Source organism: Hyperoodon ampullatus (assembly GCF_949752795.1).
Source record: "Hyperoodon ampullatus genome assembly, chromosome: 1".
Lineage (NCBI taxonomy): Eukaryota > Metazoa > Chordata > Mammalia > Artiodactyla > Ziphiidae > Hyperoodon > Hyperoodon ampullatus.
The window spans coordinates 46,807,635-46,832,732 of NC_136914.1; the positions used below are offsets into that span (position 1 = coordinate 46,807,635).

Genomic DNA, 25,098 nt, shown 5'->3' on the forward strand with positions numbered 1-25,098 from the left:
TTACCTATTACTTCACAAGTGTATTTACAAATGGCCCTCTTTGATAATACATAGTTAGTCCAGTTGTATATAAATGAAAGTATGTTTTTTAATGTATCCTACAATTCTGTCTATGTATTCCCAAAATTAGTTCAAATTTTCAGCAAGATTTTACCCATATCCTGTATTCCTGAGTTAAATGTTAGAAGAACCACTTCTAAGGAAAGTATTTTATTTTTTTTTTATTTATTTATTTTTTTTGCGGTATGCGGGCCTCTCACTGTTGTGGCCTCTCCCGTTGCGGAGCACAGGCTCCGGACGCGCAGGCTCAGCGGCCATGGGTCACAGGCCCAGCCGCTCCGCGGCATGTGGGATCCTCCCAGACCGGGGCACGAACCCGTGTCCCCTGCATCGGCAGGCGGACTCTCAACCACTGCGCCACCAGGGAAGCCCTAAGGAAAGTATTTTTAATAATCATCTTGTAATAGTCTGTTTACTGAGGAATTATAACTTACTAAAAGGTTATAAGCAACTTTATATAATCAGAATATCCCCATATCACAAAGAACAATGAAAAAGTCAAATATGAGATGAGAAACAAGAAGTTGTTGATTAATTTTCTAAGATGAAATATAATTAGAAAGCAAGAAAAGTAAATTATAGAATTCTATATTAGTGGCTTAAAAAAACTCAGAAAATTAAAAGGAAAAAAATTAATGATACAACTCTGTGTTCAAGGACTCTTTTTACCTAGTTATAAAAATTGTCACTACAACTCAGGATGCATTTATAGTGAATCAGGACGATCAGATTATTTAGGGAAATATTCTTTACTTGGACTCAAAGTTCAAGATTAATTCAGAAGCTTATGCCACTGATAGTGAGTTGTAAATATTAATGTGTCAAGAAAAAAACATTAACTTTACATGCCATGCAACGTGGATTTCTGAATAAAGTATCTTTTCAATTTGGCATCTTGATATGCATCTGACCAAACTAAGTCAATCTCACATCAGCTGTTAATTTTAAACCAAATAATCCAGAAGCTAGGTCAGAGAACTAAAAATTTTAGAGATGATACTTCTATCAAATTAGTAAACAGACTTCTACCTTAAACATCTCTAAGAAAACTCCAGCTTTATTTTAGAACAAGTAGTCAAGAAAATTTTCCATATTTCAATGTGAGATGAACAAATATCACATATTTTCCCAATGTACTTAAAAATGAGAAAAATAAGTACCTCTCCCAAGAGCTGCTCTTCAGCAGCAGGACTCTCCTCCCCATCACTCTGTGCTACTTGGTCAGAGTCTTTAAGAGCCTTTGGTACACAAAACAATGACAGAGGAAATTGAAGAATGTAGCATTAAAAGGTTATTAGTGAACAAGGAAGACAAAAGACCCAACCAACAACATTCAGAGCTAGTTTAATCATAAGAAGCAACACTAAGTAAATTTATTTGAGGAACATCATTAGAAGAAAAGCAGAGAGCCATTACTGCTAAGACCTAACACTTCTTTCCTGCCAAACGTCCCTCAGCAACAAAGAGCTTAACCTTAAGTATCTGAGCAGTCACTGATTTCATTTTACCTCTGTTGTGAAATTCAAACATAGGAATTTCTACTAGCTATAACTAGCTCTACTAGCTATAACTTATGCTATTTTAAAATGAGAATTATTCATGTATTAAAATGCCTACAATAAGCATTTGTTTTTAAACTGTAAAGCAATAAAACAAATTTCCTAAATTATATTTTCTTCTTTATGACCTAAACCAAAATTTTAGAAGGTAGCTATTTTTAAAGGCCTTCTCTTACCACATCAGGTCCATCCACTTTCTTCAAGGCCGAAGCAATCTGAAATAAAGACAACAACTCAGCTACCAAATGGAATTCTATTTCAAGGCATATAGCAAATGTTCACCTCTTACTCCATTCTCATTGGCAAAAATCCAAAATTCAGATCAGGGGTAGCATGCTTAAGAAAAGAATAAAATTTTTGCAGAACTGATTCTCAATGGTGCTAGTTTCAGTTACATGGATCTATTTTATTGCTCACACGTCATCTTACTCTGCTATTCAAACTGTAAAACTAACCTCAAAACAAGCATGTTTTCTTCTACTTTGTTTTATTTTATTTTATTTTTTATTTATTTATTTTATTTTATTTTTATTTTTGCTGTATGCGGGCCTCTCACTGTTGTGGCCTCTCCCATTGCGGAACACAGTCTCCGGACGCACAGGCTCAGCGGCCATGGCTCACAGGCCCAGCCACTCTGCGGCATGTGGGATCTTCCCGCACCGGGGCACGAACCCGTGTCCCCTGCATCGGCAGGCGGACTCTCAACTACTACGCCACCAGGGAAGCCCCTCTACTTTGTTTTAAATAAAATAACTATAATTAAAAAAATATTTCTTCAGAGGCTCACTATGGAAAGAACTGCTACTAGAAGTATTTTGACAATCAAATTTTATTTCATTTTTTGCTATCAGGTTTGCAGTAAAACTTTCATATTAATCTCTTGCAAACGAAGTTATAGGATCACGAAGTTTAGACTAATAATAAAGTTAAATATAAAAAATCTAAAGGAGTGAGCAAAGACACATGACCAGTAAGCAGCGGAGCTGTGATGTGAGCCCAGGTCTATCTGACATCAAAGGGGCACTAATCTTCAATGTGCTCAGCACTGACTGCCCAGAGTGCACAGTATCCAACCTGTTCCGCATATGCGATAACTCTGCAATGCTATAAAAAACTTCAGTCATTTTCAAAGAATGACAAAGGGTTAATACAAATTATACAAAGAATCCTAAATATATCCTTCAAGGTTTCCAAAGTCAGAGTGTTTTAACTGCTGTTTATGTTAACATTGTGGAATAATTATTAAGCCCCTGTGAGAAGAAAACTATAAAACTGGAATATGACCTCCTTTTTTAAAAAGTAATCTTTTTTTTTTTTACATTAAAATGTTAAGCAAATCACTTAGGCTTTTTGTTTATTCAGGTTTAGTACAATAAAACACCCTTGTTCCAAAATATTTACTAGTTACTTGTGAGCTGGACTTAATAAACAGTTTGGGAATTGTGGGCTGAAGGCATAAACAGTGGGGGTGTAAAATAGTACCCTCTTTTTCATCACTTAAGCTGTAGTGAATGCAGGGTGATCTCTTAAGTTTCCCTCTCTCTTTCCTCCAGGGCCGCTGGCTACACCTCCTCTTAAAAAACTAAATGTCATTCCCAGTGTTTGAGGTTCACAGCCTCTTTTCTTTCAAGGCCCAATTCTCCCTGACACAGCTCTTTAAATCGAGTTTGAATTAAAGGTGGTTCTAACAGCTTCTAAACTCAGGTACAATGAGGAGTTTCACCTTTAACAACGTGTATGCAAAACTTTGGCAACCAAGCGTAAATTCTTATTAAATGTTTACTGAATGATTTGAAACAATTTGTGTAGAACTTTTAAAAAAATAAAAACACCTATGCTACATAAATATTTTATTTGTGTAAGCACAGCCTTTAAACTTTTCCAAAAGTTTACCTTCTTTCCTAGGTCTTCTTTTCTATATCCTAGAAGTTCAAGGTATTTTCCACGAGAATCATCCTCAAAGTTTACCTTTAAAAAAAAAGACATATTCTTGAAACAAAGAATTGCATTTAAAGGCCTAATTTTTAATTAACTGCTCAAATTCCAAGCAGAATTATTAAAATTACCTAAAGTTTACTATATCAACCAGAAGGTTGTTTGTAAGAGAATCCAAAGAAGTTTTTTTAAAGAAGTTATTTCTTTTCTTTTTTTTTAAAAACTTGCTTTTTAATTAATCAATTAATTTATTTATTTTTGGCTGTGTTGGGTCTTCATTTCTGTGCGAGGGCTTTCTCTAGTTGCGGCAAGCGGGGGCCACTCTTCATCGCGGTGCGCGGGCCTCTCACTATCGCGGCCCCTTGCGGAGCACAGGCTCCAGACGCGCAGGCTCAGCAGCCATGGCTCACGGGCCTAGTTGCTCTGTGGCATGTGGGATCTTCCCAGACCAGGGCTCGAACCCGTGTCCCCTGCATTGGCAGGCAGACTCTCAACCACTGCGCCACGAGGGAAGCCCAAGAAGTTATTTCTTAAAATAGTAAGCCTACTAGTAATTAATTACCCAGGTTGAATAAAACTTACTTTTAAACTAATTTTTGTAAAAACAAAGTCATGTCCAAAGGTTACATGAGTGCAAAACTCACATGTGAAACATGTGATGTCCTAAAACTCTTTCTTAAAACTCTTACTCACAAAATATAAAAATAAATTTAACCTTATTGCATTCAAGATTTCTTTTCTTTGGAAAACTCAGAATTGAGAAATAGATATTCCCGTGGAGACAAAATGACAAACTGGAAAATTCTATTTATTCTACTGTCGTAAATGCAACTCAGTAAAAGAAATGAGAAATGCCTCCAACCTCTCTCCCCTATACGTATTCCCTCTTTCCCCATTTTCCTTAATTGGACCTACTACAAAAATTAAATACTCTGTGTTTTTTTTTTTTTTTTTTTTTTTGCGGTAGGCGGGCCTCTCACTGTTGTGGCCTCTCCCCTTGCGGAGCACAGGCTCCGGACGCGCAGGCTCAGCGGCCATGGCTCACGGGCCCAGCCACTCCGCGGCATGTGGGATCCTCCCAGACCGGGGCACGAACCCGTGTCCCCTGCATCGGCAGGTGGACTCTCAACCACTGCGCCACCAGGGAAGCCCTACTCTGTGTTTTTATTATACTAAGTTTTATGTTCTAATTTTAAAATAGGTCTGCTGAATGTTATGTCTCTCACTTAAAAATAGCTATTATAGGGCCTCCCTGGTGGCGCAGTGGTTGAGAGTCCGCCTGCCGATGCAGGGGATACGGGTTCGTGCCCCGGTCCGGGAGGATCCCATATGCTGCAGAGCTGGGCCCGTGAGCCATGGCCGCTGAGCCTGCGCGTCCGGAGCCTGTGCTCCGCAACGGGAGAGGCCACAACAGTGAGAGGCCCGCGTACCGCAAAAAAAAAAAAAAAAAAAAAAAAAAATAGCTATTATATTATTTTTTACTTATTAAAAAAGTATTTCATATTAGGCTTTTCACAGCAGAGAAGGAAGAACTCTTGACATAAAGTGTTAGGTCATGTACTCTCCATATGGTTTAATTTCATCAGGAGATCCCCAAATCACATTCTCTCGATTGTTTCTTCAACAGGAAGACCGATTTAGAATACGATGGAAATAGCTGAATTTGCAGATAATGAAATAAAATTGCTTAACACCAACTTTACCTTCAAAAAGGACCACACATTTTTCTCAAACTCAGTCTGAGAAGCATCAGTCTTCTTCTGACAATAACTGACAAATCCTTGTGACTGCACAACCTGCTGAAGTTGGGCTGACCGGCTAAGGAATTCCTCTTCTGTTACGACCTGACTGATGCGCACGTGGTGCTGCTGCAGCTGCTGCTCAGCTCCCTGCTGAGGCTGTATTCTGACACTCACAAAGGTAACCAGTTTGCCTCCAAACTAGAACAGAACAAGTAAACAAAATCAGTTCCAACGACAAGGATGTGGCTCTCAAACGTACTGACTGTAAACCGGCTAAAGGAAAAGAACTCTGGCTCTGGATGCAATTGGTGATACACTCCCCTACTCCACAATCTGACCCCAGCCTTCAATTATTATTCCTCTTCACACTACCCACCTTCTACATAAAAGGTCCCAGTTGCTGTGCCCCACAATTTCTCACCTACTTGCTTTTACTAACTTCCACATACTAAATGCTACTCCTCTTCAAAGCCTGGGCAAATGTCACCTCTGCCATCCCAGATGCCCTCAGTATATTATATATATATTTCTCTCTTTTGATTCAACTATTAGCTGTACATATTTGCCTCCCTTTCTACTCTAGGCTCCAAGTTTTAAAAGGTGGTGGATTATGCTGCTACAAAATATGCATTTGACATAGGATTATTTTGAGCTGAAGAATACTGAAAAACAACAGGAGCAAAAAAGGCACCCTGACCTCCTCTTTTCTTTCTGAAAGCAGGAGATGAAACTCACATGTGAGAGCTGCTCTCCCTACACCAGGAGGAAAGATATATTCTTATCACCAGACATGGGAGTCCAGGATGGGAGAACTCTATACAAACAGACCTTGTTAAATAAAAATTATCTCCATCAGTCTCTACATATTTTAGTTACTGTTCCACAACTGCCATTCTTTGTTCAACCTAGCATATAAGCACTTAGGTTTTACCACTCATTGGGGTCCTCATTTCTCTATGGGGGGGCTCCCATGTACATGTTTGCTGTCATTCTCCTATTAACCAGGCTCAGAACACTTCCTTTGGCCTCTCAAATTCATTCCTCAGGTCTAGGTATTGACCTCTTCTGAAATCTCTTGGATTTATTTCTTCCTTTTACATTGCTATTTTTCTGCCTAATTCTTTTTGCACTGAACTGCTGTATGACTGCACATCTACTCTTGTCTTTTCCCCTTCCAAACCATACTACGTACTCTCATCTTCCTAAATAATAGACCTGTGATTATGTCACTTTTGGATTTAATTAATCTCTCATCCCTCTTGTCTGGTCTTCTCCACTATCTGCTCTCCTGCCTTTGAATCTTTGCTTTTATCACTTTCCATTTTACTTACTGAATCCTAACAATCCATCTAGTTAGTTCCTTCCTTCCCTAAGTAATTAAAACATTTATTATTATAAAATTATGTATGGACAAGGCTTAAAAGAAAAATCAAACTGTACAGAAAAGCCTCCCGCCCCTCCAATATAAGCTACTTGAGGACAGAGACTCTATCTAGTTCACAGGTATGTTTCCAGTGCCTAAAGTGGTACCTGACAAGCAGAGGATGTTCACTATATATTTATCTTTGGAGTGAAAAGTGCATGTCCACTCACTAATACTGAAGTATTATAAAGACAACAAATAACACTCCTTTCTTCCCCACGTGAGTCTGGAACTAAGTACGAGAGATGGAGAATCAAAATATCAGCTTTAGTGCAGTCCTAAGTGCTGCTAGGTTAGAGGCTATAGTTTAGATGTCCAACCACAGTGGACCTTGTAACAATTAGAATGTAGACCCTCTCAAAAAGAAAAGAAGGAATGAAGGAAGGAGATAGAGAAGGAAGACAAGTTTAATAAAGTGGGGTAGGGAGAATGGTGCAAAGGTTGCACAACAAGGTGAATGTACTCAATACTGCTGAACTGTAAGTTTTAAAATGGTTAAAACTGTAAACTTTGTTATGTATATTTTATTACAATTTAAAAGAAAAAAAAAAGGGAGTAGGTTTCACTTTTCCCGAGAAACCTTTCTGAGTGATGAAAACTCACAAACATATCTCAAACTTATCCCTCTTCCATCTGAGTGATCCTATAATAACACTTTACTGTAAGTCCTTTGTGTTTATGGACCATAAAAGCAAATCCACCTACTGAAAAGGAAGCCCCAACAGGTCTTCGGACCCACTTGGGTGGCTTCTTCAGAGGCAACACTATACGATGCTGAGCAGTCTGCTGAGGAATTTGTAACGGGGGAAGGGGCTGTCCTGTGCCAAATGGATCAAGATTCCCAAAAGATGATGAAAGCTAAAAAAATAAAATAAAGTCAGATTTTTGAAACTTATGCAAGACTATATTACATGTTTTCAAGTCATATCCAAGAAATTTTTTATCACAATTATCCAATTAATCGGTATCATTGATCAGTAAATTTATTTTCAAAATAATTACACAGTAAGATGATTTTTTTCAGGTGTTATAATAAAAAACCTTAACACTTCCTATTACCTTGTCAACTTGTTTCTGCCTTAAACCATCTGCACTCCCTCCCATGATAGAATAAACACTGATACGCCCATCGAAGGAAGCAGCTGATAAGACAGCAGGATTTCTGGGACACCACTGAATATCAAAGCACCACTGTGTGTTGGTGGGAAGTTCATATAACACCTAGACCACAAAAAAAAAAAAAGTCAGAAAAAAGTATAGCCACTTTATAGCCAAAACACCTGAATTAATATGATCAACAAGTACAACTTTATTAAACATTTACTTTTAGAAAGTATCCAGCCAGGAAAAACAACAATTTTAAAAATTTCTTTAAAGTACAAGAAAAGTTCATTATGATTAAAAAAAAAAAGAAATGCTGCTCAAAATTTTGACCAGATTTGGAATAAGTACATCTTAAAAAATGAGGTTTTCCTGTTTTTACTGAAATGGTACTAGAGGATGCACTCGAAAGACCAGAATACTCTATTAGGGTCAACTTGCTGAACTCTAAAAGATCGGTGGGGTCCTAGCCAACCGACTTTGCCTGCCAAGACCCAAAGAACCACGTTTAGATTATTTGAAGATCAAATTTCAAAAAAAATTCTTGAGAAGGAAAACTTCACCAAGAAGTGTGGCTTCTTGTCAAGTGAGAAAACATGTACACATCATTCTTATTACTGCAGAATCAAAAGAGAATTTGGCATTATCAGTTTTCTTTAGAAGGAAAAGAATATAGAAAAACTATTAAAAATGGCTGATATAAATAAATAATGTAATAATTGTTTACTAACTTTACAATGTAATAATGTAATAATTGTTGCTAACTCAGTGTGATGGTAACTGATGCTCTTAGGAGCACAGGTTTTATGGCTTTAAGAAATAAATCAAATTTACTTAACTTTGGCTTCCTTGACATTTAAAATAATGTTCTATTTTATAAGAAAACAAAATTAAGTGAAAAGGCATTTAGCTTGCTCCTCTTTGATGCTTAAACTGATTTATAAGACTATTAGCTTCTTGATACCTGAATCACTTGTCTATTCCTAATTTGCATTTGAATAAAAATCTACTAGAATTTTTAGTTGCAGCATGCATTAAAAGTTTATTCCTTCAAAGTCCAAGCACACACAATAAGCATATGCAAAATATCATTTTATCAAATTACATAGTTGAAAAAGAACAGTAATTTCCATGAATTTTGAACTCACTTGGGAAAGCACAGTGTAAAATGAAACACGTTCATTATTTGGTCTACAAATCTTATGAAGCAAAAATTATTATTTTTTCTCGTCTCCTCTAAAATTAGTGTTTCTATATTCTTACAGACATCACTGCATCTGAAAACTTTAAACCACAAATCAAATAACAAAAGTGCTTGCTTTAATTTTAATGTTACAGATTAAAACCTATTGAAGAGGGCTTCCCTGGTGGCGCAGTGATTAAGAATCTGCCTGCCAATGTAGGAGACACGGGTTCCAGCCCTGGTCTGGGAAGATCCCACATAGCACGGAGCAACTAAGCCCGTGCACCACAACTACTGAGCCTGCAGTCTAGAGCCCGCAAGCCACAACTACTGAGCCCGCATGCCTAGAGCCTGTGCTCCGCAACAAGAGAAGCCACAGCAATGAGAAGCCCGCACACCACATCGAAGAGTAGCCCCGCTCGCCACAACTAGAGAAAAGCCTGCGTGCAGCAAAAAAGACTCAATGCAGCCAAAAATAAATAAATACATATATTAATTAATTAAAAACAAAAAAAACACCCATCAAAGATACTTATTTTTACTAGCATACCATCAGGGCAACTAGGAAGGCACTTGCAATAAAAGTTTAAAAGCTGTAATTAGAATCTATGGTCTCTTGCCCACTAGTGAAAGAGAGGGAAACCATTCAACCATTAAGAAGAAGAAAAATAATAGGTAAAAGAGATTTTTAGCCCACAACCCAAAGCAAATGAAATTATATTTATATAATATTTATATTTAATAAGGTAAAATTCCCCATCTAAGTTTCCATGGGTAGAAAATATGACAAATATTTTATTCTAAAGTATTATATTCTTGCTGTACAGTTCAGAAGAGAGATTAAAAACCTACGTCCACTGATTTCCAAAAATCAAAGAGGATCTTCAGGAAAAGTAAAGCAAGAAAAAGACCCAAACCTTGAACACTCCTACTTTGAGGACACTTATTTCCAGAAAACACATTAAATAAATCAAACCAAGTATTTCTGAGTCTAGTTAAACACCTTTGATTGGAAATGGTGGGTGGGGGGTGATTACTAGGTTCAAAGACACTATTTCAATGATTGATATTCCCAGATGAAACAGCTGAGCTTAGATAATGCTCATAATAAAACCTCTGCTAGAGTTACATTTCACATACACCTCCATCTACTTTCACGTTCTTAATTTTAATCATGTACTATAGAATTCATATGGAAATTTTCTTATTCAAACAAAGATAAACTATTATAATAGCTGTAAGTTTGAGAAACATTTCCTCCCCATACCTCTCCTGTGTTTGGGTTGGAACAGAGAATCTTAGCATCTTTTCCACAGCTCAGCAACAATTCAGAATCCGCCATGCTCCAAGCAATTGCCAAAATCCCCCTGTAAGAAACACAAAGAGATGAAGACATTTTTAATTTTGAGAAAACCAAATTATTTCTCTCTAGGTTTTAGAGACACACACTGCTAAGAGAAGTATAATGTCATATAATCTTTCTGGAAAGCAACTTAACAATGTGTATGCTCTTTGATCATTACAAGGATACTCAATACAGTATGCAGTGTATGACAGCAAAAAATGAAAACAAATGCCCAAAAACACAGACAGCGTAATAATAAATTGCAGATCATCTTTTGAGGAGAAAATATGCAGTTAAAAATTATGCTGTAACCTACTAGAGAATGGACTTGAGGATATGGGGAGGAGGAAGGGTAAGCTGGGATAAAGTGAGAGAGTGGCATGGACATATATACACTACCAAATGTAAAATAGATAGCTAGTGGGAAGCAGCTGCATAGCACAGAGAGATCAGCTAGGTGGTTTGTGACCACCTAGAGGGGTGCGATAGGGAGGGTGGGAGGGAGGGAGATGCAAGAGGGAAGAGATATGGGAACATATGTATATGTATAACTGATACACTTTGTTATAAAGCAGAAACTAACACACCATTGTAAAGCAATTATACTCCAATAAAGATGTTAAAAAAAATTATGCTGTAGAAATCTGTTTCTTATTATTATATACTGTTCACCAATGGAAAAGGGTTAACTCTGTACATAAATTTGTATAAAACACATAATTACATTAAATACTTGCATAAATTGGGTTATGTATATATAAGGATATGTACAATAAAAGTTTTACCTATGGATGGGTAGGAAATCTATTTCATGTTTTCTACTCTTTGCTTACTAACTTTCTACTTTTTGTTACTGGAGTAGTTCTCCTATTACATGAGTTTTTTTTAACTAAAAGGAAACATTTTAAATTTGCCTCACAAAGAAATATTACAGATCTAAATACTAAAGATTTGATTTTATAATTCTTTTTGTGTTTTAATATCCTTTGGATTTTTTATACTAAGTATAAACAGAGTAGTAATTTTGGTAGATATTTTGAAAATTCAGATTAGCATCCCCTGTAAAAATAAAAAAACCCTCTATCCCACCATCCAGAAAAAAGTGCTATATAATAGTTTGTTTTTTCTACATTCATGCCTCTGCTGTTTAGAGATGAAAGAAGGAAAGCTAACATGACCAGACCATGAAGAAAAATACTAGAAACTACAATTTAAATACCAGATACTAGAAAATAGTAGAAATACAGCTAGTAGATAACAGGGACTAGAAAAACACTAGAAACTAGAATTATGTTTGTGTATTTCTTAAAACAAAAACATAGAAATTAATAATCCTAAATTCTCCTGAAAACATTACAGTAATTCTAAGATACAGTTTGTTTTTCAATTTCCAAAATACAGATAAACTTTATCATCAAAGTATATATTGTTTTTCTTTTCCCCAAAAGTTGTTTTTAATTTGATGATATTTCTTACAATCTAAGTCCTCTCAGAATCAGGAAAATACGCTATAGGAAAAGGACCCAAATTATTTAAGAATGCCTTTTGTTTCCAACATTTTATTTTTTAAGCATTAAGATCTTTGTAAAAATTATAAGGATAGTGTGATAGACACCCTTATACTCCTCACCTAGATTCACTGGCCACATTTACTTTATATCTTTCTCTTTCTCTTTCTACATATATATATTTACCATTTGAGAGTTAAATGCAGCTATTATGACATGTCACTTCTACACTAATCTCTGGGGATAAGAACATTCTCCTATATAATCACAATACAATTACATACTGAAAGTATTTATCATTTATATGCAATACTTTAGAGTCCATATTCAACTTTCCCCAATTGTAGTAATAATGAACTTTTATTGTCTCCGCTCTTTAGAATCTAATCATGCATGTCAAAAATTTCAAGGTATGTCAAGAATGCCTTTTAAAGAGATCAATATCATATTTAATATCACATGTTAAGGAACATTTAGGTTCTTACTAAGTATTAAAAAAAAATCACTGAATTGTAGAACTGGAAGGAACCTTAAAGATCATATTATAATCATAATATACTCCAACTCTTGCATTTACTAGAGGGAGAAAATTGAGAACTAGTGAGGTTGATTTGCTCCTGGCACCCAGTATGGTATTCTGTCTTGCTAAATTATGACCACCCCTAAAATTGGCAGCAGAATGTAATGTTAAGACCATAGATACTAGAATCAGTATGTTTGGGTTGGAAGTCAGCACTTGACTACTTTTGAGACCTAAGCCAAGCTTATTAGCTTTGCCAAGCTTCAATTTCCAACGTGTAAAATGGGATAATAATATTTACACCATAGGTTTGTTATGAGCCTAAATCAAGTTAACATTTGTGAGTTTGGGATTAACATATACACACTGCTATATTTAAAACAGATTCCCAACAAGGACCTACTGTATAGCACAGGGAACTCTGCTCAATACTCTGTAATAAAAGGGCAGGGATTTTTGTCTGTTATATTACTGAATCCTAGCACAGTGCTTGGTACAGAGTACATGTTCAATAAGCAAGTGTTGAATGAATAAATAAAACCTTACCCAACTTGAGAAAAATATTAAAACATCTCAGAATCATCCCTTCTTTACAAAGAGCTTATTGAAGCCTAATATCTAAACAGGATTACATTCTGACCAGACTCTTTTCTCCTTTATGAGAAGCTCAAGGAGAGGTCACAAACCTTAAGACTTCTCAAAGAGTAATTCCACTATACGGGGCGGAATGGGGGGGGATTTAAAGTTTTAGTTTACATATAGCAAAATAGGAAAGAAGAAAAAAGCCCAAAGTACTTAGAAAGTACTATAACATTAAAAGGGATCTGTTTCTCGTTTAAAAACATTGAACAAATGTGCATGAACTCCCTGGGTACCTGAATATTAATGATAGGAAATGTGAGTAATTACAAACTAAATTTTTTTTTTTTTTTGGCCATGCCGCGAGGATTGCAGGATCATAGTTCCCCAACCAGGGATGGAACCCGTGTCCCCTGGAGTGAAAGCACAGACCCCTAACCACTGGACCAGCAGCGAGTTCCTGCAAACTAAATTTAATGCTACTAAAACGAACACAAGACAATTCTCATACCTTTTTTTAGAGCATCCACACATTTATTAAAATTAAAGGCAGAATGAACCACTTAATTTCTCAAAAATGTTTGCTTTTCAAATTAAGATAAACACTCAGGGAAGAGATATGGGAACATATGTATATGTATAACTGATTCACTCTGTTATAAAGCAGAAACTAACACACCATTGTAAAGCAATTATACTCCAATAAAGATGTTAAAAAAAAAAGATAAACACTCAGAAATAAAACAAACTTTTCAATTGTTGCTTGACATTTAATGTTATGGAAGACTCTTGATAAGTATGATGAACCAAATAAAGATCAAACTGTATAAGGTCATGAGTTGTCTCAAAATGTTGTGATATACTAGAATTTTGATCTATTAACTGTTACTTGAAATAAATAGTGGAAAATCCATGAACACATTTTCATGTTTTTGTAATATGATTTGGTTACCATTTTTTGGTATAGAAAATCAGATGACTATTGCTTAAAATAAAAATAAACCATTTACATTGACTTTTACAAGACAGAGACAAAGTAGATTCCCTAATTTAAAATAATTATCTGGGACTTCCCTGGTGGTGCAGTGGTTAAGAATCCACCTGCCAATGCAGGGGACACGGGTTCAAGCCCTGGTCCGGGAATATCCCACATACCACGGAACAACTAAGCCTGTGCGTCCCAACTACTGAGTCTGCGCTCTAGAGCCCGCGAGCCACAACTACTGAGCCTGCGTGCCACAACTACTGAAGCCCGCGCACCTAGAGCCTGTGCTCCACAACAAGAGAAGCCACCGCAATGAGAAGCCCGTGCACTGCAACGAAGAGTAGCCCCTGCTCACCACAACTAGAGAGAAAGCCCGTGCACAGCAACAAAGACCCAACCAAAAATAACTAACTAAATAAATAAGTAAATTAAAAAAATTATCTGATAATTCAAAGTAGTAAGTAAATACATTTTTTAAAATACACAAATCAAGTGTTTTTGGAAGAGTGGCAAGATACCTGGCATGGTTTTCCAGGACACGGAGTGGAGAGGAGGCAAAGCGAAGATCCCACATCTGGATCACTGGTAACCTGTCATCCTCAGAGGCAAGGACCATCTGAGTAGCAACATCAGGATGCCACGCCAACCCAGAGCAATGCATCTGTACATAGTTAAGGCTCACATTTTATCAGTCATACTATTTTATGAAAAGCCAAAATGAACATTAGGAATATGCCTTTGTTAAAGCAAAGAGTACCAAACATCACCTCAGGCTTATTAAAAAAAGAAATCTTATTTATTTATTCATTATTTTAATCTATTTTTATTTATTTAAAATTTCAGTTTATTAAAAAACCCATACAACTATTAAATTCTATTAAACACTCTTAAACAGTAGTATTAAATATAAAAAGTTTAAAGGTTTTCAATTCAGCCAACCCTTTGATACACAAAATCATTCTGGGCCAGAATAATTCTATACCAAAAATGAGTTCTCCTGTCAAAATTGTAACTAGGGGAAAAGTTTTATATAAATTTAAAATTTAGTACTTTCAGAAAAATTAAAATAAAGATGTAAGATTTTAATGACAAAAATATTTGTATCTTTCCTCTATTTCACCAGAAAAATCAAGATAAAGTATCCAAAGCAACAACTACTATTTCAATTTTCACATGGGATAAATTAACATTATTACTGAGAACTACCTGGAAGTTCAGATCCTATTAAGTATTCCAAAAAATGACTGAAATGTTTATTGTATACTTTATTCCACTGAAACTTGTTTTAAAATTTTTGACTTACTGAAAAATAATACACTGAAGAAACATTCTTGTAAATAATGTTTTTGTTGTTATTGTTGTTGTTTTTAAATTATATATGTATTCTCTGATTTAGGCAAACTCGTTTTTTTTTAAATGTCCAACTAAACAATGTAATTAAAAACATATTAACAAGACAAGGCCTAAACTGTGTCTAAATTACTTTATAGCACATGATGACATAATATTAATGAATGTATAAAGCTGAAAATGTAATGTGTTATACAACAGCATATACTATGTTAAGTGGGAGAACATCAGCTCACTTTAGCAGTGCCTAATCAGAAAAGATGGAAGCCAGGAGTCGGGAAACTACGCTTCGTAGTCATAAAATTACTAGCAGGGAAAATTTTTACATCTTGAGAAAGCTAAAGATGAATTAAAAAGTTGCTATAATGCTTTGGAACAGCTAGCAAAGCAAAACAACCAGTATATCATGGAATAACCCCCTTGATTAACCAATCTTTTTCTTCATCATTAATATAACCAGTGTGGTTTAGTAGGAATTTTATTATTTTCCCCAAAGGAAAAAACCTCTCATTCCAACATGATTGGTCCATAAAAAGATAGGATTTGACTTTATAGAAATTTGATTTGTTGCCTACTCTGACAAACTATATAGGAATAGCTACAGCAGGAATAAAACATGTTTGTCACAAATCGATCACAAACTTACCCTGTTACTATGATCACTGACTTTGATGATGGGTTCATTTTTTCTAAGATCCCACACAGTGGCCCGGCCACTGGGATTGGCTGATGCCAAAATATGCTGAACTTGTCTGTTCCATGCAATGCAGCTGATATCTTCTGGGGGCTATAAGGAATAAACTACTAAAAGCCATTTCTCAATAATAATCAAATTTAACTGCAAAATCTAATTCTTTTTAAAAACTGGATTACTTAAAAATCGGATCTATTCATTCCAAAAATTTATTTTTATATTTTTAAGTTCTCAACATCATGCAATAGAGTTTAAAGCTCAGGTATATGCCAATTCAAGTATTTTACCTTGTTTATCACCAGGCATTTACTAAGCTCCTGTTACAAACCAAGCACTGTTTCTTTACTTTGCAACTGCCCCAAGGTAGCTAACAGACCACAAAGTAGATGCTGGTCAATATGACAGACATCTAGGCAGAGCAAAAGTTACAACCTAGACCTAGAAAACTATCTTTAATAAATGGTAGGCCACACACTATCATTATGCTACCTTTCAGATTGCCAAAATGTTAGGGCCCATTATAATGGCCACTCAAATTGAGTAGTCCATACCAGGGGTCCCCAACCCCCGGACCGGTACCGGTCCATGGCCTGTTAGGAACCAGGCCGCACAGCAGGAGGTGAGCAGCGGGTGAATGAGCAAAGCTTCATCTGATATGTATTTACAGCCGCTCCCCATTGCTCACATTACCGCCTGAGCTCCACCTCCTGTCAGCATTATGGTGAGTTGTGTAATTATTTCATTATATATTACAACGTAATAATAATAGAAATAAAATGCACAATAAATATAAGGCACCTGAATCATCCTGAAACCATCCCCCCGTCCCAGTCCATGGAAAAATTGTCTTCTGTGAAACCAGTCCCTGGTGCCAAAAAGGTTGGGGACCACTGGTCTATACAACATAAAGAAACTCAAGGAGGCAGGGGGAGGACTGTTCTTTCTCAACTTATTAGAATTACATAAGAATGAGGTTGAGTGTTTTTTTAAAAAATAAGTTTCCTCTCTAGTCTATGATTTTAATTATAAGGTTGGATATCGTTAAAATACTATATTATATAAAATACTATACTATATAAAATATTATATCTAAGAAAATTATTAAAGACTTGTCTATTTTATTTACTACCATAAGTCTAGTATATCAAACAGTGTCTGGCAGATGGTAAGTGCTAAATAAATATTTACTGTTGAAGGACTCACTGATACTCTAAAGAAACATATTTATTAATACTATGTTGAAGGAAAATCAGTGATATTTAAAAACTGATTTTAAACCAATATATTTTGTGTGAAAAAAACAAAGTGCAGAAAAACTGATTTTGGTTCTTTTGATTACATTGAAATCAATGTAATACCTGCGTTTTGGCTCCTGGTGTCATTGGAGTTGCAAAATTGTTTAAATCCCAAATGTAGATTTCAGATTCATTAGCACCAGAGGCCACCAGATTAGTCTGTAATAAGAAACAATTAACAACTAAATAGCACTTACAAATAATTAAGAGAACTCAGAATAATCCAATTCAGGGCTGGAAAGACCTGTCTGTTTTAAGGCATATAATTTTTCTAATTAAAAAGGCAAAATGCATGAATTCCTAAAAACTATGCATAACAATCTGAAATGTATATAGTTTTTTAAAGAAACATTATAAAATTCTATTAAACTAAAAAGACAATACATCTACTGACATTTTAATATAAGACATTAAAAAGTAATTGCATGGATAAATTCTTAATCATGCAACTATATGGGGATTACTGCTTGTGGTTTGCATCTCTGGAAGGGGACCTGATTGTGGGAGACAAAAATAAGTCACCAATTATTGGTTCAGACAAACAGCCAAATCCTAAAATAATGACATCTATCTCAGGATACCTCAAAGCCAGCCTCTGGAGCTGCACCAAGATAGGGCTAGTAAAATCTCTTGTCTTAAATCCTCACATGTTTATTTATTAAAAATTTTCTTTTATTGAGGTATAGTTGATTTACTTCAATTAAAAAAATATAGTTGTTTTAGTTTCTGGTGTACAGCAAAGTGATTCAATTATATATATATATACATATGTATATATATATATAATCATATTCTTTTCCATTATGGTTTATTACAGGATACTGAATATAGTTCCCTGGGCTATATAGTAGGACCTTATTGTTTATCTATTTTATATATAGTAGTTTGTATCTGCTAATCCCAAACTCCTAATTTAGCCCTCCCCGAGCACTTTCCCCTTCGGTAACCATAAATTTGTTTTCTATGTTTGTCCTCAGGTATTTACATTTCATTTATGCTCAATCTTGTTACATTTCATTTCTGTTCAATCTAGTTCCTGGTGGCACAATTTTAGGGTCAAAAAGACCCTAAAGTTGTGATATGAAGTACAGGAAGATAATGAGGTTCATATACTGACCTTCATCCTTTACTGTTCACTCTCGTTAATACTTCTATAAACGACTGACATATAACTATGAAAATAGAGGAATTCTGGTAGTAGCCACCTATGGTACAAGACACTAACCAAAAATCAGCAGCTGTTTAATCCAATTAACAAAGGAATTAGCTATCTAATCTAAAGAGAAGATGCAGAAATGAAGAAGTTAGGATTTCTATATTTCTATACCCAAAGTATCTATTTATAATACAAGAAAAATAACTATTTTAAACTTTCTTAAGATAATATTCATTTTCTGGTTATACTCAAGTATCCTAATAATTCAAGATCTTTATTTATTTCTAAATTTTATTTATTTATTTATTTATGGCCGTGTTGGGTCTTCATTGCTGCACGCTGGCTTTCTCTAGTTGCAGCGAGTGGGGGCTACTCTTCGTTGTGGTGCGCAGGCTTCTCACTGCAGTTGCTTCTCTTTGTTGCAGAGCATGGGATCTAGGCACATGGGCTCAGTAGTTGTGGCACGCAGGCTCAGTAGTTGTGGCGCACGGGCTGAGCTGCTCCGTGGCACGTGGGATCTTCCTGGACCAGGGATCAAACCCGTGTCCCCTGCATTGGCAGGCGGTTGTTCAACCGCTGCACTACCAGGGAAGCCCCTGAACCCTCCATTCTTCAAACAAATACACTCACTCATCAATCTGCACAGGCACAGTTTTAGCTTTCAATTCCAAAACTGAGGCCCAGCAGATTCATATACTTATATAAAATAAGCAGCACATTATCTCAAGAATTAAGAATAAATGTCAAAAGTCTAACCTGGAAAATGTTCACATCCAAGGCTCTCACTGGGCCAGTATGTTTGTCATTCTGGGCAATCACAACTTCCTTATCACCAGCTATAATTTTAGAAGGATCATAAAGAATAATATTTCCATTTTCACCACCTGCAATCAGAACTCCAGAGACATCTCCTTTGGAATCCATCTTATGAGGCCCCCATATCAACTTGTGGTACCTTCAAGAGAAAATGAGCAAAATAACTCTTTTTTGAAGTCAAATAAATGTAGAAAAGAATCTGAAATTATACATTTAATTGTTTTCATAAATACTTCAAAAACACTGCTTCTCCTCTATTTCTGGTAACTGCATAACTTGGTGAAATGGCATTTTAGTTTTTATTTATACTCATACATACATGTTTCATTTTGTAATCTTAAAGAGTATAAAAACTCTTCTGTAGAGCTAATATGACAAAGTATACTTGATTTCTGTGTCAAAAGATATGAGCTTAAGAATGGTTTTACCATATAGAATCTGTAAGACCCTAAACCAGCTACTTTGGTTCATTGATAAAATAGAGCTAATCAACCACCTCCCTGATTTTACTCGACTACAGAAGTACTCACTAACAAATTACCTGTTATATAGTAAAGGAGTTAAGGGAGTCATCTGAAATTTTCTAAGAAAAATAATGTATTCTGAGAGTAGAAAAGGGACATTAAAATTATGTCTATTATGACAAGTACCCCATTGGTGGAGAATAAAAGATTATGGTTTGGCATGGTGGCAGCGTGGAGATATACAAGACAAATGGTGGTAAGGTGAAAAACTGCTAGACGAAAGGTATCTGGGGTTCCCATCACAGTGGGAGGGCTTGGAAGACTCTGGGAGGTCCCATGAGACTCCATCATTTGAACTGTATTGTTTGCTAATGTAAAACTCTTCACCAAAATTTGCCAAGCTATTAAGGCAATAAAGCATATTTTACTACTCAAAGGAAAGTGTCCTTCTCTGCATTATAATACAGCTTAAGTACTTGGAAAGGTGATCTAAACACCTACTGTATCAGAAATCATGTCAATAAAATTCTCTGTGAAATGTATTTTTAAATATAGATAAGTACAAGGGGAAAAAAAACCAACCTCCATTCAGGGAAAATCACTATTAACACCTTAATATTCATCCAACTACTCCTTTTCCTAGTCATACCGACCTTTTTTTGTAAACAGGTGAGATAAATGAGATAAAAGAAAGTAACTCTACTATATCATAAGAAAAAAATACTAGAAACTAGAGCCTCTCCTTCCTATCCTACACGTAACAGTCAATAGTAAAAAATTCAATAAAACAGATAGACACTTCTTTTACTTCCGTAGAAACGCACTCATATATTTTTTCACAAAATATTTCATGTCATTGATAGTATTCCTTACAGTTTCTAATAATGGAACATTTGTAGACACACTAGGCATCAACCACAACATATAACTGAATAACCATGTGAATTTAAGGTTGAATCTCATACCTGTGAGAAGAAGAGAAAGTGGCACAAGATTTCATATCCAAGGATGGATCAGAAAGGTCTAATTCAAATATCTCAAGAGAAGCACTGGTACTAAATGTTGCATCCAATTGTTGCGCAGATGTTCCTACATAAAATACATTCATGGTAACTACACATGCAAAAATAAAAGACTCAGAGAAAACCATACAAAATAATGCACACTTTTCAATTATCTCACTCATGAATGCTGCACTAGTGGCTGAAATCTCAGCACATATACCACTGAGCAGATGCTTAAATTACTATAGCAATAAGATTCTGATGCAAGGCTCAGAGATGATGTTTGTACAAGTGGGTAGTGAAGATAATTTTTTAAGCCTATAGATATTTTAAAACCTCTCTGTAAAAACAGTCCCATGCTTATAGTCACAAATGATATAACTCCAACTCTTTTTATATAAAAATGCTAGCACCAAAACTGTTCTTCATTCATTCAAACTGATATTTATTAACTTTTTTACATGTTATCTATTGTGCTTAATACTGGAGGAATAAAGATAAAGCACAACTCTACGAAGTGGGGAAGACACTCTAAATGTAACAGACCATGATTAATGCTATGATGTACAAGCACAGAGCTCAGCTGATCTGAAGGTTGGACATTATCTCGCCAGGGAAGGAGAGACTTTCTAGAGGAGATGAAGCTTGAACTGAATTTTAAAGGACAAGTGCAAATAAGTCAGATGTGGAAGAGAAGAAATTAGGTGACTCATACTATCTTCTCTCTGTTGAACTTACCTGTAGCTAGGTAAATGGGATGATTCTGGGCAGGGCTCCATGCCTGCATGGCTGTACGATCTATTTCCTTTAACTTCATCCTGCTAAAGAGAATATTTCACACAGAAATATAATAAACATGTAATATGGAACAAAGAAACTTTTTTTTACATAGAAATATACTAGACAAACCAATACATCATTAGTAGTGCTGGAATGCCAATAAGTCAAATTGGTCTAGGTATCATTTGTTGGGAAATGTTCAATATTAGAAAGAAGAGAAACTTGTTAAATTATTTTGAGACAAACATAGGGCTATTCTAACTGTTTACAGATTATAGCTCTTCAGTTGAAAAATCAGTCTGGAAAGAAACTTGCAAAAACAGGGACAGTATTTGGTTAATTAATCTTGGTACACAATATGTTTCTCAGACAAGACAATATGGGTGGCAGTATATCAGGGGTAAGAGAAGGCACATAATAAACAAAGTGCATCTTCCTGGAGCAGGATTACTCAACGATAAGAGCAGTTTGAAAAATTAATTTTAATTAAAATAGACTAACACAGAGAAGAATAAAGCAAACCCACAGATTTGATAAAGATAAAGCAGAAAAAATTTTTTGAATGGTCACTCCAAGCTACAGCCCCACATGCCATTATTTTATATATTCTCTGTTAAAGTTACTCTGGTAGAAAAATTCAGGAGGTACTGTGCTATAGCATTTAAAAAAATTTGTTATTTTACATAAATGCATTCACATGGCATAGTATTCCACTGTAAGATGTACCATAATTTAATTACTTAGTCTGCTACTGATGAACACCTGAGCTGTTTCTAATCTTTTGCTATTTTTACAAACAATGCTGAAATAAATGGCCATATATACATGTTATTTCACTCATGGGCAAAGAAAGCTGTAGATTTCCAGAGGTAAAACTGATGTGTTAAAGGATAAAAGTAATTTTAATTTTGATGGATACTGCCAAGTTGCCCTCCATGGCAACTGTACCTTTTCATACTCCCAAAGTAGCTGCTGCCCTACAGACCTTCCAGGGTAACCAGCATGATAGGTGAAAAATGTTAGCTCTGGATAGTTGTAATTTGCATTTCTCATACTATAAATAACGTTGAACATCTTTTTTCATATGGTTATGGGTCATCTATATTTCCTTCTCTGTCACCTTTTCTGTCTATTCTTGTCTATATCATTTGCCCATTTTTCTATTAGGCTGTCAGACTTTATCTTTGATTTTGCTTATTTTTTTTTTACCTTCCACAAAATTTCCGTTTTTTAAAAATAGATTTTATTTATTAGAGCAGTTTCAGGTTCACAGAAAATTTGAGTGAGAAGTATAGAGAGTTCCCACATACCTCCCTCCCTTGCCCTATTGCCTCCCAAACGCAGCCTCCCCACTCATCAACATCTTGTACAGCGCAGTGGTAAATTTGTTACAATCAATGGATCAACACTGATACATCATTATCAACCAATGTCCATCGCTTCCACTAGGATTCACTCTTTGTGTTGTACATTCTATGGGTGTTGACAAATGTATAATCCACCATTTTAGTATCATTCAGAAGCTTCCCTGCCCTAAAAACTCTCTGTGCTCCACCTATTCATCCCTCTCTTCCTCTGTCCCTCCTCTTCCCTTCCTCCCTGGTAACCACTGATCTTTTTTACTGTCTCCATAGTTTTGCCTTTTCTGGAACATCATTTAGTTATAATCATACAACATGTAGCCTTTTCAGACTGGCTTCTTTCACTTAGCAATAGGCATTTAAGGTTCCTCAACGTCTTTTTGTGACTTGATAGCTCATTTCTTTTTAGCACTGAAAAAATATTCCATTGTATGAATGTACCATGATTTTTATTTTTTTACAGTCAAATTTATCACTTTAAAAAACCTGGTTTCTGAATTTTGATTAGTTAGAAAAGGCTTTCTGCATGCTAAAGTTATGAAGACATTCATCAATAGTTTTCTTCTAGCAAATTCATTTATGGCTTATTCTTTTTTTTTTTTTAATTTTTTTTTTGTAGTTGTTGTTGCTGTGGTACGCAGGCCTCTCACTGTCGGGGCCTCTCCCGTTGCAGAGCACAAGCTCCGGACGCGCAGGCTCAGCAGCCATGGCTCACGGGCCCAGCTGCTCCGCGGCATGTGGGATCTTCCTGGACTGGGGCACGAACCCGTGTCCCCTGCATCAGCAGGCGGACTCTCAACCACTGCGCCACCAGGGAAGCCCAATTTATGGCTTATTCTTTAAATTCTGACTCACTTGAAATGTATCCTGATATACAATGTATATACAAGGTTTATCTTTTTCTTATTACTCCAAAACCATTTACTGAAAGTTGTTTTTTCTTACTAATTTTAGGTATTACGTTTATCATGTACTAACTTCCATACTTAGGTTTATTTCTAGATTTAGTATTTAGGTTTATACTCCTATACGTATTAGGATGTAGGTTAGGATTTACATTCCAGTATTTATTTAGGTTTATTTTGGGATTACCATTCCTTATGTCCATTTGTTTATTTACATGCTAGGCATGCCACTGTTTTAAATACTGAGGCTTTATATGAGCATGATTTCAATACCCCCTATCCACTGCTTCCCCAGCACACACCCCCACCCCATTTTCCTTGCTATTACTTTTTTTTTTTTTTTTTTGCGGTACGCGGGCCTCTCCCGTTGCGGAGCACAGGCTCCAGACGCGCAGGCTCAGCGGCCCTGGCTCACGGGCCCAGCTGCTCCGCGACATGTGGGATCTTCCCGGACCGGGCCACGAACCGGTGTCCCCTGCATCGGCAGGCGGACTCTCAACCACTGCACCACCAGGGAAGCTCTACTTTTTATTTTTAACTAAACTTCAGAATAGTCTAATTCCAGAAGAAAAAAATAATATTAGTGTTTTTTATTGAACCTGTACCCAAATTAGTAAATTAATTTATGGAGAACTGACACAATGTTGAATCTTCCTATCAAGAACTTGGTGTCTTTTGATTTAAGCCTTTTTTATCTTTCAGTATCGTTTGAAATTTTTTGGATATATTGGGTTTGCTTACTCCTAAGTATTTTCTTTTGGTTTGTAAATGTGGCTTTTTCCCCCTTCCATTATAATGTCTATGTTGTTATTGTTATATGAAGGCTAATGATTTCTTTACATTCATTTTTAATTCTGCTATCTTATTGAATTCTCTTCTTGGAGTAGTGCTTCAGTAGATTCTGTTGGGTTTTCCACGTATACACTCATACCATGTGCCAACAGTGACAGTCACTTCCTCATTTCAAATTGTCATTCCTCTGATATCTTTCTCTTGTGTGAGCTAGCTAGTACTAATAGTACCATATCCAACAGTAGTGATAACAGCGATATTTTTGTCTTGTTTTGTTCGTCAGTGAGAAAGCCTATTGTATCACCATGGAGCATGGTTTTGGAATTTGAGATATACATACATATATTTTTGTGTGTATGTATACATATATACGCACGTTTATATCTGTACAATATACATATATATACAAATATATATATGAAAATGGCCAATGATTACTGTTTTACTGAATGCTACTCATAAAGACTGGGTGTTGAATTTTGTCAAATGCTTTTTCATTAGGTAATTGGAGATAACCATATGATTTTTCTCCCTAGGTCTA

At 35.7% G+C, this 25,098-nt stretch overlaps 1 protein-coding gene across 27 annotated transcripts in view; it reads right to left on the reverse strand.

The window, feature by feature from the left end:
* SEC31A (SEC31 homolog A, COPII coat complex component) overlaps nucleotides 1-21,536 on the reverse strand; it is a gene marked incomplete at its 5' end in the record, with an annotated part of 54,362 nt that extends 32,826 nt beyond the window's left edge. For 9 of the 27 annotated variants that reach the window (XM_079716895.1, XM_079716892.1, XM_079716887.1 and 6 more), the window contains 13 exons: nucleotides 1,221-1,298; nucleotides 1,796-1,834; nucleotides 3,513-3,587; nucleotides 5,258-5,494; nucleotides 7,425-7,577; nucleotides 7,779-7,940; nucleotides 10,271-10,370; nucleotides 14,459-14,601; nucleotides 15,937-16,077; nucleotides 17,343-17,438; nucleotides 19,192-19,390; nucleotides 20,681-20,804; nucleotides 21,458-21,536. In XM_079716895.1, the coding sequence (XP_079573021.1) occupies nucleotides 1,221-1,298; nucleotides 1,796-1,834; nucleotides 3,513-3,587; nucleotides 5,258-5,494; nucleotides 7,425-7,577; nucleotides 7,779-7,940; nucleotides 10,271-10,370; nucleotides 14,459-14,601; nucleotides 15,937-16,077; nucleotides 17,343-17,438; nucleotides 19,192-19,390; nucleotides 20,681-20,804; nucleotides 21,458-21,536 (1,626 nt within the window). The remainder of the gene's footprint in view (nucleotides 1-1,220; nucleotides 1,299-1,795; nucleotides 1,835-3,512; nucleotides 3,588-5,257; nucleotides 5,495-7,424; nucleotides 7,578-7,778; nucleotides 7,941-10,270; nucleotides 10,371-14,458; nucleotides 14,602-15,936; nucleotides 16,078-17,342; nucleotides 17,439-19,191; nucleotides 19,391-20,680; nucleotides 20,805-21,457) is intronic. The other 18 variants (XM_079716896.1, XM_079716889.1, XM_079716884.1 and 15 more) reach the window with 4 other exon arrangements.
* Between the last annotated feature and the right edge of the window lie 3,562 nt (nucleotides 21,537-25,098).